This window comes from Nestor notabilis, unplaced genomic scaffold (genome assembly GCF_000696875.1).
Source record: "Nestor notabilis isolate BGI_N333 unplaced genomic scaffold, ASM69687v1 scaffold5403, whole genome shotgun sequence".
In the NCBI taxonomy this organism is placed as follows: Eukaryota; Metazoa; Chordata; class Aves; order Psittaciformes; family Psittacidae; genus Nestor; species Nestor notabilis.
This window is the reverse complement of record NW_009920543.1, coordinates 27,285-50,252: the sequence shown is the minus strand read 5'-3', so window position 1 is coordinate 50,252 and position 22,968 is coordinate 27,285. Positions and strand designations below refer to the sequence as shown.

At 40.0% G+C, this 22,968-nt stretch overlaps 1 protein-coding gene across 1 annotated transcript; it reads left to right on the top strand.

The window, feature by feature from the left end:
- The first annotated feature begins 450 nt into the window (after positions 1-450).
- PCCA (propionyl CoA carboxylase, alpha polypeptide) lies at positions 451-22,262 on the top strand. The gene is made up of 4 exons (XM_010010716.1): positions 451-642; positions 5,889-6,029; positions 18,488-18,565; positions 21,945-22,262. The coding sequence occupies exons 1-4, from the start codon at positions 451-453 to the stop codon at positions 22,011-22,013; spliced, it is 480 nt and encodes a 159-aa protein (XP_010009018.1). The 3' UTR covers positions 22,014-22,262.
- The last annotated feature ends 706 nt before the right edge of the window (positions 22,263-22,968 follow it).

The following is a 22,968-nucleotide window of genomic DNA, read 5'->3' as shown; positions in this document are numbered from 1 at the left end:
AAAGGGTATGCTAAATACCCCAGTCACTGCTTTCTCTGCCTGGAATTGAAATAAGTGTTTGTCCTAATTCATATGCTATCTGATGTGAAGTGGGCCTGCTTTGTACGGCACTACACCATTAATCTAATTATAGATAGCTGCAAATGAAGTGCTGTCTGAGCACAGAGACTGAAGAAAATAGCGCTTTTGTCATTTAGCATGACTCTGTGAAGCAAGATCGCACTTTACATGGCAGCATGGCAAAATGGAGATCTGAATAATATTGCCGCCTGTTGCATCTTTTCTAATTACAACGGCGTTGTAAACACGACTGGGCGCTGATATAAATAGAGCTGTAGATACGCTGTCATGTGGGTTGGAGGAGAAAATCCTTGGTGTGCTGTTGTATTAAATGATGCATCCTGATTGACAGCTACCTTGAGACTGCGCTGATGGAGTTGTCAGAGCGAGATGCTAGCCGGCTGCTCCAGCGGCTCCAGCTGCGTCAGATGCGGCGGCAGCGGCGGCAAGGGAGGGGGAGCTTCTCCGCCCTTCCCGGTCCCCTCGCCGGGCTCGGCTGCCCCATCCCAGCTCCGAGAGAAGGACATCCCCGCGCCTTCAGCCCGCGCGGTTTCTATTCCGCCACTTCAGCCCCAGTCTGAAGTGGAGGGAAGATGGTTTTGCGCAGCTTTAACCCTTGTTAGGGTTCTCTAGAGTGTTAATTATGTATCACACAAGGAATGGAAAGTGGGAAATGTGGCTGAATTACAGTTCTAATTAAGTTGCTGCTGCTGGAGCGTGTACTGTGTGGTGGTGAGGCTTCTCTCTTTTTTTCCTTTCCCTTTTGCTCCTGCTAAAGGCTCATGATTTTTATGGCTGTTCTGTTTCTTTTTTTTTTTCCCTTTCATTTTTTCCCTTCCTCCCCTTTCCCTGTCCCCCCCTCCCTTTTATTTTTTCCCTTTTTTATTTTTTCTTTTTAATTTTTTCCTTTTTCCTTTTTTCATTTCTTCTTGGTTTTTTCCTTTTCTTTATTTTTTTTTAAAGATGTTGTTTTCTTGTTTTCTGTCTTTCTTTCTTTCTACTGTCTCTCTAGCATGTTGAGTGTTTGCTACTCCATTATTTTGTGCAGGCGTTAATGCCAGTCCTCACGGCCACCACCCTGTGGAAGTAAGTTGGCTCTAGAGCTCCAAGCTCCAGGAAAAAAGCCTCTGTGATTTGAAGAATGTCATTTATCTCCTTGCTGAGTAACAAATCCTTGACTCTGAAAGAAGGTGCTGCCTGACACCTTCAAGTAATATGGATTAGATACATTGTTTATCTGTTCATGGGCTGTGGTGGAAATCTAAACAAGGGTATGGTCATGGTGTTAAACATGTATAATGTTAATGAAAAAGGCAGCGTGTTCATTGTGCTCAGCAGAGGAACAATGCTGAGTATTGTTTTGAATGAATCCTGAGTAACATACTACTTGTGAATCTATGACATCAAACCACAGGTGACAACAGTTGAGTGACATGAGGCAGGAATGTTATAGGGAAGTAATGTGGCCACAGTTAATAAATTTCACTGATTCTGAAAATGAGACTGTGAGGTCAGTGAAAATAATGAAGACGCATGGCAGATGGTTTCTCTGCTGAAATCTGAGCTACGTAAGATTTTCACCCTTCTGACCACAAGAATGGCAGATGTTTGAAAAACATGGTTGAACATTTAGGTAGAGCATACTGAAAATCCGTATCTGGTCAGCGGTTCAAACACTGCCGTAAGTAACATATGGGTAGCGATAGACTAGGATGCTCTTATAAAAGCTGCAATGGAGTTTGAACATTTAGAGTTTCTGGGGACATGAGCTTCAGGTGTACAGGGAAGATCATATTTAATAAACTAACATGAGATGTAGCGGTGCAGTTTTGAGCATTTTTTCAATATTCTGTTGTACATGGCGAGGGAACCAGTGCGAACTACAGAACTCTTTTTTAAGCAAAGATGGGGGCAGATGTGCCCTGACCACCTTTTTCTGTAGTAGCCAGTCTGCTGCTTCCCTACTTACTTGGGGATCAGTAGGCTATAGATCTACAAAAAGCCTCCACAAAACCTAGGGGATAATTTTCACTGTATTTGCTTTCTTTCCCACCACCTTATTCATTTGCACTGCTATTATTACACCTTTTTGTTTTCTTCTTTTTTGTCACAGAGATTTGGTGTAAGAGGGTAGGTTTTTATTACATACACGTCCAATTCATTTAGTGGGAGAGGTAGGAGAGGATACTGTTACCCTTAGAAAACTACTAAGTAACATCACTTTTCCCAACTGTAATTTTTGTCAACTGATTGTGGACTTCCAGCAGTCTTGTGAAAAAGAAACACCTGTTTTCTATGCCATCACAAGCTGTATGGCTTCTCTTGGGTACCTCTCTATTGACTTGGCTTTGGCTGGCAGAATTAGGCTCTGACACCCTGCGGAGTGGAGCAGTGGCTGGTGACAACTACTCATCAGTGTAGATCTGATGGCAGCAGATTTCCTTGCTCTGAGAGTCCACATGTAATCTATTTATGACTCCAACAGATGTTTCTTCTGGTTTAGGCCAGTGGAAACCTTCTGGTCTATATTTATAACCAACACTTCACAGCCTTCCCCAACTCCTTCTCCTGAGGGTAAAGGAAGAAAATCCAAAACTCATCCGCACTCTGTTAGTAGTGTATTGAAACTTTGCTTTGTATGTTCAGCGTTGCCCTCACTAAATCAAAGGCATAGCAGCAGTGTTGATCATGACAAAATGTGGTATATTCTTGATTGGTTTTGTTGTAGCAGCACTGGCAGGCATTGTTTGACATGGTCTTCCAGAGTCTTGTGGCTCTCACGAAACCAAAGGCTGCACCTGGGTTAGGTGAACAACCCCCTTGGTCCCCCCTGTGCAGCTCATCCCCCATGGATGAGAAACCACCTTACAAAGGGACGCTTATGCACTTACTTAGTGGGGTCCAGCCAGCAGCAGAAATACATCAAAGGTAATCTTAAAGGAACCTTTCTTTGCGGCTTTGTCTTTTAATATTCTGAAAGGTCATTTGTGAATCAACTGTGCCAAAAAAGGCCTTTCCCCAGAAGTTTACTGTTGTTATTTTTTACTTTTTGATTACAGTAACTTGCTTATCCCCCAAACAGACTAAAGAACAATAAACAAATACAAAAGGAAAAGGAACAGCTCATCAATAACAAAGCCCTACGTTTTAAAGCTTTGAGTGTAGTGACTCTTACATCTCACTCCAAGCAAAGCAGGAGTCCTGCAGAGAAAGGAATCTAAAAGATACGAAAATTATAAAGATAGTAAAAACAATGTTTGTAAGGGATATTTTAACGTGGTATGGAGAACTCAGCTTAAAGTGCAGTCAACTGAGGAACATGGCTTTCACCCACTTATGTTGTAGAGTTTGTAGGGAATACTCTATTTCAGTCCTCATGAAATGCTGTAACCTAGATGAATGTGGAAGGTCTAGCTTTCACTTTAAGTTTAAATTTTGTAATTGGGCAGCTCAGAAGTGTTATATATGGCTTAAAAACTAAATGGCATCTAAACCTAATCCTTTGAAATCATATCAAAACAGTCTCTTACAAGAGGTAACGATACAGACCACAAATCTAACTTATTTCTGTGTTCTTCCTTTTTTCCTTTTTTAAAATTTTTTATTTTATTTTCAAACTCTGAGTACAAAGACGACACTAACCATGGATACTGAAACTGTGCAATTTGGTGTAATTATATTCCCCCCCATAGATTTAATGAAGGACTTTTAAGTACAATTTATCTCTGATAAATAGTCCCTCTGCACAGAATGTTTATTAGATTGACAGCAGAATACACTCTGCAAGCTTTTTTTCCTTGCCACTTATGACTCAGATGAATTTTAATAGGAGTAAAAAGCTTTTATTTGCACAGTAATTTCACTTAAGGATCATATCCTTCAGAAGCTGGCAGACACTTGTATGTCTTGATTGCAAAACAGACACTCAAGAATAAAGAAACATGCATAAGATGTTATTATTTGACTTGTCACACTGCTGCAATTCTGTTTGCAACTTCTGTCATCAAATCTCCTATAGGCATCACCTCCCCTCTCCCCACAGCGTCCATGCAAGTGTGCATACATGCACGTGTATCACACACATGTGCTTTACTTTTAGAAAAAGCAACTGCAAAGAGCCTACCATATTGAATGTAGTTGCTTATGCAGGCAGAGCTGTATTTGGGGTTGGAAAATGTGAGTGCCACAGTCTTAATTGTCATGATGATGCCTGCAGGAGGCTTGGGAGTTAAAGAAGCTTTTCGCATACAAAATGGTGCTGGTTCCCCTCTGCCACATCAATTGTAACTAAGGCATGTGTTTGGGAATAGGTTCTGAAATCTTTGGGTGCCACTTACAGCTTCAGGGGATGTTGTTGTGGTGTTTTATTAGTTTACTGGGGTGGTGGTGGGGGATCAGTTCATTTAACCATTTGCTTGTGTATCTGATTAGAAGCAAGTATTTCTAAGCGAATGGCTGCACTGTTCATTGCACATAATCTTGTGTGTCCACACGCCATTTATAGAGGATGATAATCCTCTGTTACATTGTTTTAATTTGGCTTTGAAAGCTGCTCTTTAAAGATGTCATTACAGAGTTAATCACCTTTTGCATGTATTTCTAAATACCTTGTTCTACTCTCTACAGAAGCAGAAGGTAGAGTCCCCCTTTACCTTCACCATAAGGATATCGGATTTTTTCTGTCTGTGTAAAACTGAAAAGTAAAGACATTTTATTGTTAATAAAACAATAGCTAATTGTTTTGGAGGAAAACATACTGTGCAAAGCAAGGTGTTGAACTTTACATCAGCAAAATGCGCATTTGAATTGTAAATGCAGTTCATCCAGTGCTTATTATTAAAACCTTTGTTTAAATTATTGATGAAGTGTGGTGCTGGTCCTCACTCGTTGGCCTTGGTGAGCCGGGAGTTTCACGCAGAGACCTGCTGCCATCTACTGGCTTTTTGCATTCATTTTCTGCGCTGGGACAAATGGGAAGGCCATCTGTCTAAGTGCAGCGAATTATCTGTCAAAGTGATTACAAGTTTGTAAAAACTAAAAGCCTGGAGCTGAAATTAGTGTACACGCACATATGTGTCTTCAGAAAGGTTTTGTTTAAAGGGGTGCTCTCAGACACCCGAGGGTCACTATACTCGCTTCCATTTGTAATTCTTATAAAACATCCTAGAGAAAACATTCTTTTTTTGTTGTTGTTGTTTTGGGTTTTTTTTTTGTTCGTTTGTTTGTTTCTTTCAAGGTAGATAACAGCTGCTGAACAGTTTTTATTGCAGAAAAAGTATATTCATTACAACCACAATGTTCCATCATTCTGCCTGTGCATGAAAAAATGGAGTTGAAATTGTTTAATATATTTTGATCACAAAATCTAAGCAAGTTATGAACTTCAAACATTAAATAAAAGTAAACACAATGTTTAAAATCAATCATGTCATTGAAAATCCAGCCAACTTGCCCAAAAGCTCGATTTCCAGTTCAGCACAGCTCTGGAAACGAATCCCTCAGTACTTCTTATCCTCTAAAGGTCATGTGTCGCAAGCGTAATGATATTTCTGGTTTTTAAATGTGTATCTTCCTTTTCTATCCCCAGTTTTTAAATGAAGCTGACATTTCTTTACTTGATTCTTTCCATCTATGTGCTCGTTGCTGCACGTTGGGGTTGCATATTTTTCTTTCTATGTCCTGAAAATGAAACTCTGAATAAAGATTTCAGATAGTGATTTTTAGACAACAGATGTATTATATAAAAACATGCCATAAAATAGTGGAGATTGTTGACTGGAATTCACCAAGGTGCAGTTTTCTAAAACGTTCCTCTTCCTATTCTTTAGTACAAATTACAAATACTGACAAAGGTTGCTGCAGAGCTGAGCAAGTACATGCCAGAGAAAGCAGCAGAGGACACCTCCAGCATTCTGAGATCTCCCATGCCTGGAGCAGTGGTGGCAGTTTCTGTCAAGCCTGGGGACACGGTAAGAAATGTGATCTATATATCTGCATTTTCATTACATATTCCACACAAACTTCTCCTTGGTGCCACTGAAATGACAGGTCACAGGTTGGAGGGTTTTTTTCACCTGTAGAATAATGTGTGCTGAAGGATGTGTGCTAGTTGTCATTTGAATTACAAAAACTAATAAGGAAGCACAGTTCAAATTAAACTGGCTTTAAAAAACTTTTTCAGCTGGGTACAAGTCCACAGCTGAAATGCAACAAATAGCTTGGTTTTGCATCACAAACCGGGGGGTGGGTGTGTGTGTGGAATTTGTGTGTGTTTGCATATGTGCATGTAACTATACGTAAGTCTATATATGCTGTTAGTGCTAGCAGGAGAGGAATGTTGATTTTCTGCCCTGAAGCAATGATGATATTACTAAACACAAGGGATATGGGAGAGATATTTAACTCCTTTGTCAATTCCCGCCCCCCCCCTTTTTTTTTGTGTTTAGAATCCCTATGTTAGCATTTTGCAAGACACATGAATTTCCTGCATTGGGAATTCACAGTCTTTTATGGGAATCCTCTTGCCCTGCAGAAGGAGTAAACTTGACATACAGAAGAGCAACAGAACACATTGTTGCTGTCCTGGGGATTTCCAGTGTTTCTTACCTCACATTGAGCTGGAAACAGATGCAAATACAGTGTGTTAGAATTACATATAAACACTTACTTGAACTCAGTTTTAGATTAAATTTTACCACGTTGTATCATATGTTATTTCTAAGGTCAAGGCCTTATCCCTCCTAACGACTGAAAGCAATAGGGTGATGCAGAAGCAGAAATATTTAAATCATTTTGTGTAGATTGATTTTAAAGTGTTATTGTCAGTTAAATGATATCATAAGTGTGTATGTAGCACTTACTTAGATACAAACAGAAAGCTTTAGTCACAGAGTTCGTAATTTATGGCAATGAAACATAGATTTTCTTGAAAGATGATTTAGAAATAGGATCAAGATCTCAAGTCCAGAATTAGCACTGCACTTACTATGTGGTGGTCATCAATTGTGCTGGTAAAGTGATTGTTTGCTTACATTTTGGCTACTTTTGGTTTTAGACTATATGATTGTTTCTGCCTGTTTAGAGAGAGAAGGGAGTCACCATGTTAATGTTAAAGATCTGTAGGTGTAAATGTTTGTATTAATGAAATACAAACATTTCCTGCCTTTTCTGAGGAAAGAGAAGTAAGTACAGCTGAGTAAAAAATAGCAAGAGAAATTCTTTTAGCTTCTGCATTTAGTTTTCTGGGTTTGTGATCTATACATGCATGCACACACACACTGTTTATACCTTAAAAACTAGCAATGTTCAATTAAAATTAATCACAATGTCTTCCCATGCACAGAGGAATGTGTGATTTCTGTCTCGGCAGTATGAGTGACCAGTGAAGGAGATACTTGGAGATTAAGGAGATTAAGCAAATACTTCTTTTTGCGAAGAACGGAAACATTTTTAAGGCATGGATTTTGAACCTCTTTTAATTTAAGTTTTTTTTTTTGAGAAGTTAATTCTGCTAAATGTTACCAGTCTTCTTGCCCTTACTTCTCCTTGTCTTGAAGGAATACAATCAGTGGAAAAGGAGGCCAGAGCCGAAGGGATTTTAAGTAAATAAATAAATGAACCTCCCTCCACAAATCCACAAGTGGTGCAGTGCATCAGAGCACAAGTTGTTAAATAATGTGTGGAGATTTTTTTCTTCCTCATCTCATCTCCTCGTCTGCAGCTTTTTGCTGGAGGCACTGAGTGGCAGAGCATTTGAACGGCATAATCTATGTTCTGCTGACCTGAGCTTGTCAATGCTAATTGTGTGGCTTTAACTGCAAAAACACATTTGCGTTATTGAAAAGGGTTTAACTTCAATCTGTCCTTTTCAGGACTACTGTCAAAACGTAAAAAAAAAGCGAGCCAGTGAGCTAGATGAGGGTAGCATCAGCTATCGGCACTGAATAAGCAGTGGGATGGTGTGATTCAGATTACACGTCTTGGCTGTCCGTCAGAAACCAGCTCACTCACTACAGCTGTTCAAGGCATGATGGGCAGAGAACTGCAGCTCCCTGATAAATACAGCTCTTTTTGTTGCACTGCTTGAGAAAAGTCCGATTTCTTTAGTATACTTGAGAAATGGGAATCTAAGTAGCTCCCAGTCTGCAGCTGGGTTTGGCAGCTCGAATTTGCAGTGTGTGAAAACAGCACATCTGAAAAATGGGAGAGCATGAGGTAGTTGTCCATCCTTCAGGTGTTGCTGTTGCTAGCAATAAAGCTGCCTGGTTATTAGCTACTCTGAGATTGGTTTCTCCTAACCTATAATCTATGCTACATAGTGTTAGGGCAGCAGTTACTGCAACAGTGCTGCGCTCACAGAGAGATGGTCTCAAGTGGTCAGCAGCACAGGGAGCTGGGCTGCCGTACCCCTACTTCATGTGTAACTTTACAAATACTGAAGAAACACCTGGAGAGGGACATTTCTTTGTCTGAATGGCCTCACTCACAAACTCGCGTGTATTGCCTGTGGTTCAGTTATAGGGCATCACGCCTAGTCAGGTAAAATGTATGATGTTTGTTAATGTCTTCCTGTGTGCCTTTAGCCAAATGAGAAGGCAATGCTGATCTCTGTGTTTCCCCCACTCTATGTGTCACTGTTTTCCCTTGAAGCACAATGTTCTCATTTGGCTGCTGTTGTTGAAAAATACTTTGGTCTGATGAGCCCTGTAGAAGATTGGGTGAGCATCCTCTATCCAGCTGGTCTGATGAGCAGTTTTCAATTAATTTTTGCCAAAAGATACTGCATATGCAAGGAATTTATTTTCTTTTGTCTATAAGATGATCTATGGATTTTAGTAACACAGTGGGGAAGTGCTCTTTGTCACTTAGAGAGAAGCAGAACTTGTGATGCTGCCAATTTTTTAGCTTTTTAGTTACTTTCTACTTTCTTTATTTTCCTTCATGTGATCAGAAGACTGTAATTAGTTGTCACTCAATTATTCTTGGAAACACAATGAAGGCACTTAGAAGCAGAAAGCAACATAAACAACAAAACAATTTGAAATCTGACTGACTGGGAAGATGGTTCATTGGGAAAGAAGATTTAAATCTAGCCTACTTTCCTCACAGTCACATTATACACGAAATACCCATTTTGGGGTGCAAGGGTGTTTGCATATTTATTTTGTAAGTAGATTGTTAATGATGAGTGTGCATTAGGATGAAATTCAGTTTTAGGAGAGTTACTTTTTGGTTTCCCATGGTGCCAAGGGCCACAGAAACCACTGGGATTGAAGTCCAGACAAGGGATTCACTCTGTTTTGGCTGACACTGATGATAGCACAAGCCTGCACTGATAGTGCACAGCAGTATTTTTATGCTGGAATATGGAGCTTGAACTGCGCACAGTTTTAATCTCACCACGACTACCACAAATATAGCACCATAAAAACTACTAGAGCTGCACAAATTCACTGCTTTGCTTAGAGGGCAGGAAATGGGCAGGCACTTTCAAAGATTTCTTCTTTGTCTTGAGTTGCTTGGCTTGATTTTTTTGCATGTAGCATTCAGTGCATTGAAATTGCAGGGGAAGGGAAAGCCCAAGGTCCTAATGGTCAAACAGGTAAAGCAGTGTTGTTGTATCCCTTTTAAAAGAAGCAACCTGAAGTGCTTCCACAGCTGATTCCAACTTTGGTAGTCTGAACTGTCCACAACAACAAAAAAAGATCTGAACTATCTTTATTGCCTTGTAGCCTTTGCTATATTTTCACCTAAGAATATAGTTTTTGCTTTTTCAGTTTTCTGTCAGAAATGCAAAGATTTTTTCTTCTAGTTGTATGCTTCTCTTTGTTGTTTTTCTTTTTTCTTTTTTTTATTAAATTAAGCAGAACAGGTGGCATTACTAAGCCAGGCATTGGTCAATAAGCTAACACCAGCGCTGGTAGCCTAAATCACTTTAATGATTCCTCCCATCCATAGATATGTAAAAGGAATACACATCTGGTTAAACACCCCAGCATTACTGAATCACTGTAGGAGTATGGCAAAAAGAAGAGGACAGTTAATTATTTTGACCTAGGCTTCTATATTTCCTCTCTTCTTTCCAGTAATTCGAGATTACCCCAGGTTTTGGAAGTTACCACCATTCAAACTACTCTTTAAATGGACTTTTCTCATATGAAAATTTCTTAGGTTTGAAATTGATGCTAGAGTAGTCATGGGTATTGATGCTGCATGGGATGTTTATCTCTATCAAGATGTCAGCTGCTATATGCTAATTATGTCAGTAATTTAAAAAACGTGTAACCTGAAGGCTGCTTTTTCACGTGTATAACATCCAAAGCACATTGCTCTCAGTGAGTCCACATTTTAAAAAACAGAGGAAGAGGTTTTAAGCTGCATTTCAGTTCTTTTAAACTGCGTTCCTCTTCCAGTTCAATCACATGCGCGTTGTTTTAATTTCTCTTGTTATTCTTCAGAGGAATAGTTTAAAAAAAAATAAAAACCTTTCTCCACAATTTTCCGTTTCACAAGCCTTGGAAAGTTCTTGCTATGGGAAGAGATATGTTTTGCTTGACCTCTACTGCTGAAATACTCACTACTAAAAACCAAAACAAACCAGCTTCCTAAGTTCTGTTTCTCACTGCATCGTTTACTCTTTTGAAAGGGGAAGTGAAGTGGAATTATAAAGCTACCATTGCTGTCAGCCAGTTGTGTGTTTTAAATCACATTTACCTTTCAGACCTCAAAATCTAAAAAGAAAAAAAAAAAAATCTTTCTTACCTTATACTGGTTGGAATTTGTAACAGAGCAATAACAACCAGGAAAAGCAGTGAAAATGCATTTGCTTAAGTAACAGTTTCACATTTTATTTAGAAACATATAGTATTGATAATTCAGTAAGACATTATTAAATCCCAATAAGATTTTTGTCTTGTGTGAACCTTTTTTTTCTTTTGTTTTTGATTTTCCTGTTTTCTTTCCCTCTACCTCCTTTCCTCCCTCCTGTTCTTTGGCAATCCCAGAGCAAATCTAAACTACATTTTTCAGTTAAATGGAATTTTCAAACTTGACCAAATGTGGTCAAAAACCTCACGTAGTTTTTATGATTCTGTGTATTAAGTTATTTTTTGGGGTGTATTTTTGTGGGGGGAAAAAACCTACTGCTAAACAGGAAAGGGAAACATTTTCACAGCTGTGGAAATGTAAGAGTAAAAGCATTTAAATATTTCACCATTCTTAGAACACAAGGCTTCAAGTAATAATTGTGCTTACATTAAAACCCACCTTAACTATAGTAACTGCTCATAACGTATTTATGTATTTTTCTTTATATTTGACTTGAATAGGTTTTTCTTCTATATCTTTATGCAGTTGCACAGTCTAAGGTTTGTATTCAAGTATGGTGTAATTAAGAATGAAATCCTATTTTGGTGATGAGCTACAAATAGTCAATATTATTAGTGCTTCCTCTTAGGGAAGAAATGCTATCATCCTTTGGAAATAATTCATAATTATTATTTTTTAATTGGTGTGCTTTGCCAGTTCAAATAATAAGCAACTTTTTGGCCATTGGTAAAAAAGTTGACTGATAAAAATTGGCGTAATGGAAACTTCAGCCTTGCCTTGAGTTGAGTAGCACAAGAATTGCCCCCAGACGTTCTCTGCCTGCATATCACTTCCTCAACATGCTGGGATCTCAAAAGCAGTTGGGGAAGTGTGTTTTGGATAAGTGGGAGTGCAATGACCAGTGCTGATTGCTGTCAGGGGGACATCACTGACCTTTTGTTAGTCAGAGGTCACAAAATTTGGGATGTGCTATCTTTGGATTCATTCGTTAAAGGAGTGTGGCAAAAAAAGTTTAATAATCATTTGTCAAGTACTTTTAATTGCTGCTAATTATGTTTGCAGCTCTATAGCTCTGGTTTCAAAGTTAATTTGGGAAGAAGGGAAAATCTGCACTAATTATTTTACATGGTAATGGACAATGTCAAGGAATTTCAATTGCTGCTCATCCAATTCCTCTTGATTTGTTTTCTTGTTGGATGCTTGCTGCCAGATTGCCAACAAGTCAGAGAGAAAAAAATCTGGGAAGGGAATGATACCAGCATGGACTAAGTTTAAACAACAAACAAAAATCCCAGTATCTTCATAAGGGTTTTAAATAGTGACTAGATACTTAATTCGGTGTTCAGTGGTTTTGCACAGGCATAAACAAGGTGAATGTTTGTAATTATTTTGCAGAAGGCTACAAGAGAAGGTAACTGGATTTCACATGGCACCGTCTTGCATTGTCCCTTCTTACTTATGAGGCTTAATAAAGGACACAAGTCGCAGCATAGTTGACATTGTGAAGGATATTTACTAGTGTCTTCCCAAAGCTGAGAAAGGAGATATCAATAAAATCCAATTCTCACTTCACTTTTAACCAAATCTAAGATTGTTTTTGCTTAAGGCTATCATTGTTATTTTTCCCTTCAGCTCCAAGAGCCTTAAAAATGTTACGCAGCAGAGCACCTGTGTTCTAAATATAATGGTCTTAAAAATGTAATTGAGGGATGTTCACTTTGGTAGGGAAATCAGCAGGGTTGATATTGATCCATCTTTTTAGGGAGCCATAGTGCACCAGAAGGTGATACTGTAGAGGGCCCCGTAAACCCTTGGAGCCTTCTGTCTAATTTGGCAGAAAACCACAGAATGTCGGACAACAAAAGAACGATCCGATTCCGCGAGAAATCTTCATCCCTCCCGCCCCCTTTTTGCAGGATTAAAAAAGAGAAAAAAAAGACAAAAAAAAAAGACTTAATTTTTTCAGCTGCACACAATGATTTGGTGCTCACTCTTGCATTGAAACAGTTGCTGTCAGAACAGGCAGGAAACAGTTTTCTTTTAATTGCTGAAATCATTCGGAAGTGCTTCATGCACGGCTTCTGTACAGCAGATGCTGTGCATTAATTGGCCTGTGTAGGGCTGACCCAGGGTTCCTTGCAGCAGGCCCAATTTTAGGCAGAGAGTTTAAATAGCTTATTTCTTATTTTGTATAACCTGGCGTACATTATAAGCATGCTTGCACATGGGGTACTTCATGGTCTGCAGTTTCTAATGTCATGTGGGTTTCAAAACCTGTGTTTCTTTGGTAATGTACTAGCAGCAGGTAAGCTCTAAATACCATCCATCAGGAGTTAATTTTTTATCCAGCTACTCCAATGACTGATGAACCTGTCTTTTGTATGAATGTTCAGCACAGGAGAAAGCCATATGCCCCTGGCACTGGTTCCTATGCATTCTTTACAGTTCATAGCGAGGAGATTAAGAAAAAACCAAAACCTTACATTTACATGTCTTTCATTTATTTAGCAGTTAGCACTTTCTAAAATAGCTCTTTTCTTTTTTTCCTTCTCTTTTCTTTTTTTTTTCTTTTTTTTTTTTTTTTTTTTTGACATGGATCGCCCTTTTTTTTTTTTCCTTTCTTTTTTTTTTTTTTTTTTTTTTTTTTTTTTTTTTTTTTGACAGTGAAAGGAGATTTAGGTCTTTTAAAGCAATCTGACTACCACTACTCATTTTCTTTATCAGGAATATTACTGCACACCCTTAATAGGGAACCTTGTTTTGCTACTCCCCGTCTGTTCAAAACAGACCTTAGCCCATTAGAAGGTCCTCCCTTGTGTGGGAAGACCACAGCTGTTACTGTAAATCTCATCCAGTAACTGTATCACCCCCATTTTGTGGCTCTGAAGGATGAAATTGAGAAATGGAATACTGTGCAGTCATCCTTTACATCTCCAATTTTAGGCCTTTGCACATCATTTTCATGCTTTTATTCCAAATCAAACAACATTAGTGAGCAACACCACCCTGTGCTAAATGCCTAGTGTCTAAAGGCAGCACCTATGATCTTTGTTTTTGGAGGATTTAGAGGCAAGTTGGGGTTTTGTTGATAGTAATTTTTTAAATTTTATTTTTTTAATTCCCTCTTTTCGCTTCCTTCCCCCATCAGATCTTTCCCAATCCCCAAAATCCGTTGGAAGCAGAAATCCAGACAGTAACGAGGTGCCTAAGATGGAGGATGCTCTGTTACGCCTCCACAGAGGAAGCGAGAGCTCAGCATGGTTACAAACACAACTTTAAAAAAGGTTTCTGTTTCTTTAAATCCTTCTGAATAAAGTGGATCTAACTTCTTATGAAGGATATTGGGAGTTTTAATCAGAAATAAGAAGTGGTTTAAATCATTAGCACAACAAAGCAAACTATAAGCTTGAAGATAAAAGTCTCAGGGGAGAGAGTCCTCTGAAAATAAATGGGACTTGATAGATTTCCATATCATTTATAACTTCCCTTAATTACACTTGGAAGACTTGCCAGTAAAACTGGAAAATTGGCAGCCTATATCCATTATAGTAATTTTGCCGACCATGGCAAGCAGCTGGCTTTACTGGATTTTATTTCCCATCACTCACAATTAATCATCAGCTGGAGATGTCTGAAACTCCTCAAAACGTAGCAATACTGTGTGACATTCAGGCCTCCTTAAAATGCTGAAATCTGCTGAGTAAATGGGCTGAGTTCCCCTTCCAGCGAACTCATTTTGGTGCGAGGCAGGCTGCCGGTTAATGAGTGCCACTTCGATAATCGGATGCGAATGTGAACCCTGACCTCATGTCAAAGGAGAGGACGCAGCAAGCTGGATAAAAGATAGGGGATTCAGATCTGCAAACTTTACACCAATTAGACAGAGAGCGGGGAAATACATCAGTGCTGATTGGGTTTATCAGAAAGACTTGTGGGGCTTGTGACCATTTTGTAAGCCTAACATTGAAGATGTCCTGTCACAATCATTAAGTCTTTATCAGATGATGCGCAAAAGTCTGAGGAAAGTGTACCATATTCACAAAGATCCATCCCGTGGTAGCTATGCCCTGGGGTGCGCGCTGTCGTTTGGTGTTTCTGAGGTTTAAAGGGACCTATCCATAAGTGCAGTTTGTCTTTACGCTGAAATGAAAACTCTTTGGGTTTGCTTTTTCTCAAATTCTGCTTCCACCCCATGTCATGGGTTGCTTGGTTGGGAAATGACAGTTCCCTGTCCCGTGTGTAACCTTTTGTCCAGAGCAGATAACAACTGCCATGCAGTCCCTGCGTTATTCATACAGTGCTATTGAGTGTTCCCAAATTCACATCATCGATGTTACCAACATCGAGATCTTAAGAACCCTCCTGTTCAATGATTTTTCTTTTCTCATCTTTTTCTTTCTTTTTTTCTTTTTATTGTTCCTTTTCACTCTATGAAGAACAAAACTGAACAGCTACTTTGAACCGCGCCATGCAGAAACAAGCTACTAAAATACAGACTGCAGGCCTAACAGTTAATCACTCATTTAATTCACTATTCCAAGCAGCGTTAGAGTAGATTTGTCTAAAGTGTAACTCTGTGAGAGAGATACCTGAGTTCAATTTCTTTTAAGAAAAGGAGCCCTTTTATTTCAGTTGGTTCCAATCAATCAGATGTTTTCTTTGATTTTATTTGCCTGTTTTGACAGATTCAGGTCATCACTGAGACCTCTCTAAATTGAAATGTAAAGATCGTGGTTTACACTGGTTTACCATCTACTGAAAGAAATAAATTATATGTTGAAAATGCTACATTAAAAATGGCCCAGATAAATCCTTAAATAGGGTAGAAAGCAAGAACTTGTACACATCGCCGTGATTTTAATTTGCAGGCTAAATAACAGGCAAAAGGATATGTGCAATTATGGAATGAAAGAAGTTGGACAATGCCCAAAAGACTGAAAAAGAGAAAAGAGAGATACAAGTGCCTAATTTTAGGATTTGTTGCTTTGCAACACAATGAGTGGAGATGTAAAGGTTTAACATAAGAACAGTAATTAAACTTCTGTGCTTAAGTGACACTTTCACCAAGGCAATTTTCAACAAATTGCACATCATCAGAAGTACTGACACAGCATTTTCACACATGGTACCTGTGGAAAGTGCCTCCTTCCTTCCAAATTAGTAAGACTAGATATTAACTGGATACTTTGTCTATATATTTTGTGGGTTGGGGAGGGGTATTTCCTTCCCAGACACTACTTTCTTTGCCATTAACCCAGCAGGTATTATGTAAAACACAAAAACTATATTTTTGAGAAAGGGAGTGAACATGAGAAATTCAGAATCAGGGACATTTCCATCCCACAACCACTTAATACCTCCTGGCATTTTAGTGCCAGATCTAGAGACAATTCCATACTTTCCCAGCAGATGTAGTTCCAGAACTCTATTTAGGTAGCTGCTAACTGGTTCATTTGCATGCCATCCACCCGATGAAGCCATGTTACAGCTGAATTGCACTGGGACTCGAGAAGAGTTTCTTGTGCCCTTGAAATTAGGCCACTCAGTTCAGATCTGCACTCTAGCATCTCAATCTTCAGCAAACTTTAGAGACCCATGTTCTTGGTGCTTTGATAGCTGAGTTTAACTGAGTGTCAGATTTGTTTCTGGAATAGGCTATTAAAACCCCCTCAAAACTCCAACAGACTTTTTTTAAATCATTATTATTGTTTTTTAACAGCTGTAGATATTCACAGCTTCCTCTTAACCCCAGAAGTGTCTGAGTCGTTCAGAGCAGATGCAAGAAAAGCTGAGCAGTGATACAGAGAGAAGAGGAGGAAAAGAAGCCAGGAAGGGAAGAACAAGCTACTGGGACAAAGCTACAGGCAGAGCAGCAGGTGTGGAAGGAACCAGACAAAAGATGGGGAAAGGGAATAGAGGGGAAGTAACTGGAGACAAAGAATAAGTCTTTGATACTATTCACTGAATTTGACACTGCTAATGACTTAAATGCTCGCCTGAAGCTCAGGATGGAATTTCTGCAGGTGAAGTATTGGGTGTTGCTTATTCTCTGTATCCAGTTAGTACACCATGTTCCCAGAGCAAACACTTCCCTTACCTACCACGAAAAGCAGTCATATTGCTGTTGGCAGTCTGCTGGAGAAAGGATGCATAAGCACCTTTTAACATAATTTCTTTTCTTCAGTCTTGCTGTGAATCCATAGTCAGGTATCAGTGCTTTTCAGTCATTGCTAGTGCATGCTTTAGGAGAAAAAAAAAAGCTTTTGATTTTCAGAATGTACTTCATGCCATGTGCATTTGATCTCTGACTTCACACTTTTCTGTTAGATGGTATATTCCTCCAAAGTGGAACACGCTTGTCCTTAAATATGTATTATTTATTTTACATATATTTACAAAAATGTATCTGTATGTATGTATATAAACAAAGAGATTTTGAGGGCACTGGCACGTATAACAAACAGACAAGTTGCAAACTCTGGTAACAAATCAGATCTCTGCAAGTCTCAAATTACCCTCTTTAATGAAACTTTGACATCAGAATGAAAGCATCCCAAATTTGCTGGGATAATGAGCGAATGGCAAGCTACATCTGCTAAAGTGCCTAATGCAAGACTTGCAGTGGACGCTTGCAGCCAGGCACCCCAGAGGAGTGCACCTGCGTAAATCCTAAGTAAATATTGGCATGGAGGTCCCAGTGCCCTTCCCTCTCCGACATGCATCATCTTCATGGAATGACTGGCTCATCTCTGGCGGATAAATCCTGAGTCCTGTGGTTTTCCCCCCTTGTATAGGCAGCACCCCCCCAACACTGTAAAGCTTTGAGTGGCTGTTTCCTCTGCACAGCATAGTCCAAGGTGTTGAAAGGAGGATCTGACCGGGATGCACAGGGAGCCCAGCAGAGCAGCCCAGTGGGTTACTGGTGACATGGAGCTTCTGATGCCTGTTTGCAGAGTACAAGCCAGCAGAAAGAGGAAACTTGAGTGTTTCCTTTTAAGAGCTATCAGCTGTGGTGAAAAGGATGGTTTTGCCTCTGCAATTCCTCCCCTGTGGATGAGAGGTGGTGGTTCCTCGCAGGCGTGCTCTGTTCCATCAGTCTAAAGTCATCAGCTATCATCTGGGTGCTGCCGTTCACAGAGGTGTGACTTTCTGCTCAGCATTAGCGCATTGGGTAATGCTGGAGTTTCCAGCACATGCTCCCCGGACACCTGCCAAGGAACTTTTGGCTTCTGGATCAGGATTAGTATCTGTGGGATTTGCACCAGGGAAGCAAAGCAAAGGCTTCCAGCCAAACCTGCACAAATCAAATTTTGCTCTGGATTTAATTGATGTTGGTCTGTGGTGGATATGTGGTTTGTCTGCAGTGGTGGTTTTAAGCAGGTGATTCCTTGTCCCCTATTTTTCTGCTGGTTTTGGCAAAAGCAATTGCATTTTGTGATTGTGGTCTGTGTCATGACTGTGTAGCTGGCTGCCTTGATTTATGCCATCGGAGTCTTTATAGCATTTAATGAAATAATCCCTTTATTTTCCAGAAGACTCATACACACTTAGAGTATTTAAAATCCTCTATCCTCATTTTGTACTACTTGAATTTTACCAGGTTGCAGAAGGTCAAGAGATTTGTGTAATTGAAGCAATGAAAATGCAGAACAGTATGACCGCTGTTAAAACAGGCAAGGTAAGCTACCTTGGGTCGCTTAAAACCGTATGCAACTTGTCAAGTAGGATAGGATTTAAAAAGGGAAAAAGGAGGATTCTGGTTGTTAAGGAATTAAGTCTGATTGTTGTAAGTCTTTCAAAGTGAGTTGTCTTTAATTTTTAACATTTGGATCTGCTGTGAATGCTGTTAAGTAGTTCTGAGCCTTAGATAGCACAGCAGTAAATAGTTTTACTGGCTTCAGAATTCAGATAAGTCTTTCTCTCCTAAGTGGTTTGTTATCTGTGATTCTATGTTGCAGTGCTAAGTTGAACTGAAAGGTGTTGCAGACTGATTCTCCAAATTCCATCTTTCCAGAGAGCAACTGAAAGAAGGGAGATCTCTTTGTCAGTTAATTCATTAATTACAAACAATTTGACATTAAAAAAACCCACTTAGAATGAGGCATAGAAAGTGCTTTTGCAGGAAGATGAATGAAGCAATTTGTTTATTATTGTGACTGTTAGATAAGAAGCCAAAATCTGAAGATGTGTTAAGCTTTGCAAGGCTGTGTATTGTGATACCCTGTTTCTGAGGGATCAGCGTTGCAGCCCCTGACCTGGGACTCTCCTGCAGTGCAGGATGTACCAAAACCAGTGCTCTGGGTGAGGAGCTGGTTAAGATTACATGATAAGGATGTGCCTTAAACCCCATCTGGTTTGGGGACTGCCAGTCCCCATGTGAGGGCCTCAGAGCATCCCTGTACCAGGTTATAATTCACAGCCTGAAACCATCACTTAGGTATGGGCCCCTGATCCATCCTTTTCAAAGGGAGGGCAGAGTCTGGATCTGGATTTATGTATTCTCTTCTATCTAGTATTTCCTCACCTGTTCCAGCCTTTCTCTGCCTGGGGACAAGCCCCTCTGCTCTCCCTGAAGCACTGCCATTTTGCTATTAAAAACAGCGGAACAAACCCAAGTGCAACATCCCTTATCCCAGAGGGAGGCAGCAGGGAGGGAGCCTGGCTCTCCAGAGCAGGGATAAGGTCGGCCACTGGCAAGATTCGCAGAGATCTCAGGATGGATCTCTGTGCCAAGGACTGTTTGTGTGTTTACAGGAAAGGCTTATTTGGCACAGCACTAACATTGTCGCTGAGGCTGGGACCCAGGGCTTGCATCTTCCAGTGTACCTAGTGCAAAATTGGGTCTCAAGGGAAAGAATTGCAGAGAGAGGGAGAACATACCTTATCCCGTTGCTCTAACGTTGCCACTTTATGATTTTATTTCATGCATTAATTCCTATATAATTTATTTTCTCACTTGATTAATATTTCCCAGCATTTAATTTTTCATCTTTGCTTCTTTTGTTTAACCCCTTACTGCTGCCTTTTTGCATCCACTGCTTTTAACTAGGGAGTATTTGTAATTAAAATGCCATTCTCCCACCCACTCCCTTTTATTTTTTACTGTGACCTTCCCTTTCCCATCATGGTGTGCTGTAACCTATGGAACTGTTCCTTAAAATCCTGCTTGTACCTCTCCCATTAATAAATATCACCCACTCGTTCTATACAGATACCATGTAAACCCCACTTTTGGATTATTAGTCCTTCAAAGTGGAACGTGACTGGTGCACAGGCCATTCAGTAGGCCCGATGGGCACCTTGCAATGTCCCCTTGGTGTCTGCATTTTAATAATAAGCAAATTGTTTGATTCTTTTGAATTTTAAGAATTTGAAAAGGCAAAAGAGTTTTGGGCTGTGGAGAGGTGAAGCTGCTAAACAGGATTCATCTCATTTTGCAGTGCAAAGTCATGACTCTGAGTGCCAAAATAACTTGGCCCCTCCACAGGAATGGGTTGTTTGGCACTGGCTGGTAGTCTACATTTTGATGCCCTGAAACTGTGTTTTGAAACTCAGTTCCTTTGTCTTCAGCTGGAAGCTGTTCCCATTTTCATTCCTGGCTGAATTCCTTTTCTGCATCCAACCCCATTTTCCTGTTTGCAATTGTGAGAAAAGTGGTTTGTTTTTGTCTACTTTGAGTTTACTCCAGCTGCAGGTGGTTTAAAAATGAGGGAAAGATGGAGAGGGACTGTTGTGCCTCCAGTCTCCTCTGGGACAGCTGCGTGTGGGTCAGAATGAGGAATGTCACAAACCACTGGGGAGTTTGAAGCACTGGCCAGCCACAGTGTTTGCTGAACCCTGGCTTTGTAGATACAGAAAAGAAAGAAGTAGAATATTTTTCACACTGCTTCCATCTCTTTAAAGATTGAGGCTCAGGAATCAGGTAGGCTGCCTAGCTACTGATGTAGAAATAAACCCCTTTCTTGTACATCATGTCTTTGTCCACAGTGTCCAGCTTTGTGTCTTGAGCAATGCTATGAATATGCTACATGGCCAGAGATACAACTCATGTGGCTTTAGGCTATCAAACTAACTAGGGCATGGGGAATATTAGCCTGATATTTTGGGTATTCTCCAGGTTTCTTCTAGGAGCCCAAGGTAATGTTTGGATGACTAAACTTAGGTAACTGCTGAACAAGGTTTTGACCAACAATTTGGGCATGTCAGTGTGAGTTTTGAATTAATATTGCAAGTAAACTCTAATATACAGCTTCAAGTAATTTCTGGAGCTCCAATGTGCTGAAAGGGAATTCAAACATGTTGCAGCCTTTTATAGAGGAAATGAGGGACTAGTGGAAGATGTTTCCGTTTTAAAATTCAGGAGTCTGCACATGAGTGTGTAACTCACCCTCAGATGAGCTGCATTTGACAGTGGTGAGGCTTTGCCAAGTTCAGTTATGTTAAAGGATCCCAGTTAAGTTTGAATAATCTATCCCAGTGCTCTGGGGATTGAGGGAATCTCACTTCATGGTTTCAGTCCCAAAATTCAGTTATATTTAGAATCTGTAATGCAAGAAATACTGGAATGTTTAATTGAAACGTCCAAGTGTGAGTGTTGAAGAGTCAGCCTGTCCTCTGATTGATAAAAGATTTTAAACTTTATTAGTAAACGAACAGCAGTGCAGACAGGTGGAAGAAGGTGCCTTTTAAGTGTGCCATCTCCATCTGACTTTCAGGTCTTCAAGCACCCAAGTCATAAGAAAACCAGCTAGTGGTAGATGCCCAAATACCTTGGTGGAGTTTGACACCATTTGGTGAAGCACTGGGGAGATGGTGGAGTCTCCATTCTCAGAGATACTCAAAACTCAGCTGGACTCTGAGCACTAGAGGTTGAGACATCAACCTCTTGAGGCCCTTCCAACATACACCTGTGATCCCTGTGGTGGTCATAATGCTGCTTTGGCCACTTACCCTGTGCAATGTAGATATGATATTCTATATAAGCAATGTCAACCAAACCATTTATTTAACCATGCTATTGAGGGAGGTTTGAAATTATTCCTGTTTCTGTACCGCAGGTGAAAGCTGTGCACTGCAAAGCTGGTGATACCGTTGGAGAAGGAGATCTGCTGGTGGAACTGGAATGATGTGTCGCCTCCACAGTGTTGAATTAGCTAAGCCTTTATTATTTTCATCCACAAAGTAAGATTAAGGTAATTCAACACAGAAAATGGACAGTCCTATGCACAAGGTTTTATACAGACATATTTATTGAATCAGTAGTTGAGACAGCAAACACAGATGTTAAACCTTGGCAACAGATCCCAGATTTTTACTTCCAGAAATACTTGTACATAACCTTTGTAATTCTTTGATTTTTCAGGATCAAATAAAATTATTTCTGCTTTAAAACAGGAAAAGCCTCTTTTTTTTTTTAAAAAAAAAAACCCACAACAAAAGGCCAAATCCGATTTGTCTTCTCAGTGGTAACATCACCGGTTTGAGAACCCAGCCAAACAGCGCAGAATGGTTGGTGAGAGTGAAAAAAAATAACCACCGAGTGAACTGAGCTGTTTTTTTCCCACACTCTGTGTAAGTGCTGAACAAGTACAGCCAGTGCCTTAAATTCTGATCAGGTTTACTGTTGTATTTTCAAGTCTTCGTATGGACTAGATTTGACTTACAGGTTGGATGTTTTATTTTGCTAGTGCAGACCTTCCCCATGTATTTTCATTTACAGCTGGCTCCATACTCAGATCCCCACCACTCCCCTCCTTTATCTTCTTTCTGTTGATTGGAGAAGAGAAGGCTGCGTGGAGACATCACAGCAGCCTTCCAATATCTGAAGGGGGCCTATAAGGATGCTGGAGAGGCACGCTTCATTAGGGACTCTAGTGGTAGGACAAGGGGGAATGTGTCCCCCTTGTGTTTAAACTTAAACAGGGCAAGTTCAGGGTAGATATAAGGGAGAAGTTCTTTACTGTGAGGGTGGTGAGGCACTGGAATGGGTTGCCCAAAGAAGTGGTGAATGCTCCATCCCTAGCAGTGTTCAAGGCCAGGTTGGTCAGTGTGAGGCAGGCATCCCTGCCCATGGCAGGGGAG

Coding starts and splice junctions, on each gene's coding strand:
- PCCA (XM_010010716.1), top strand. CDS start 451: ATGCTAGCCGGCTGCTCCAGCGGCTCCAGCTGCGTCAGATGCGGCGGC. Junction 643..5,888: donor CACTTCAGCCCCAGTCTGAA/GTGGAGGGAAGA, acceptor CCTATTCTTTAG/TACAAATTACAAATACTGAC. Junction 6,030..18,487: donor CTGTCAAGCCTGGGGACACG/GTAAGAAATGTG, acceptor GAATTTTACCAG/GTTGCAGAAGGTCAAGAGAT.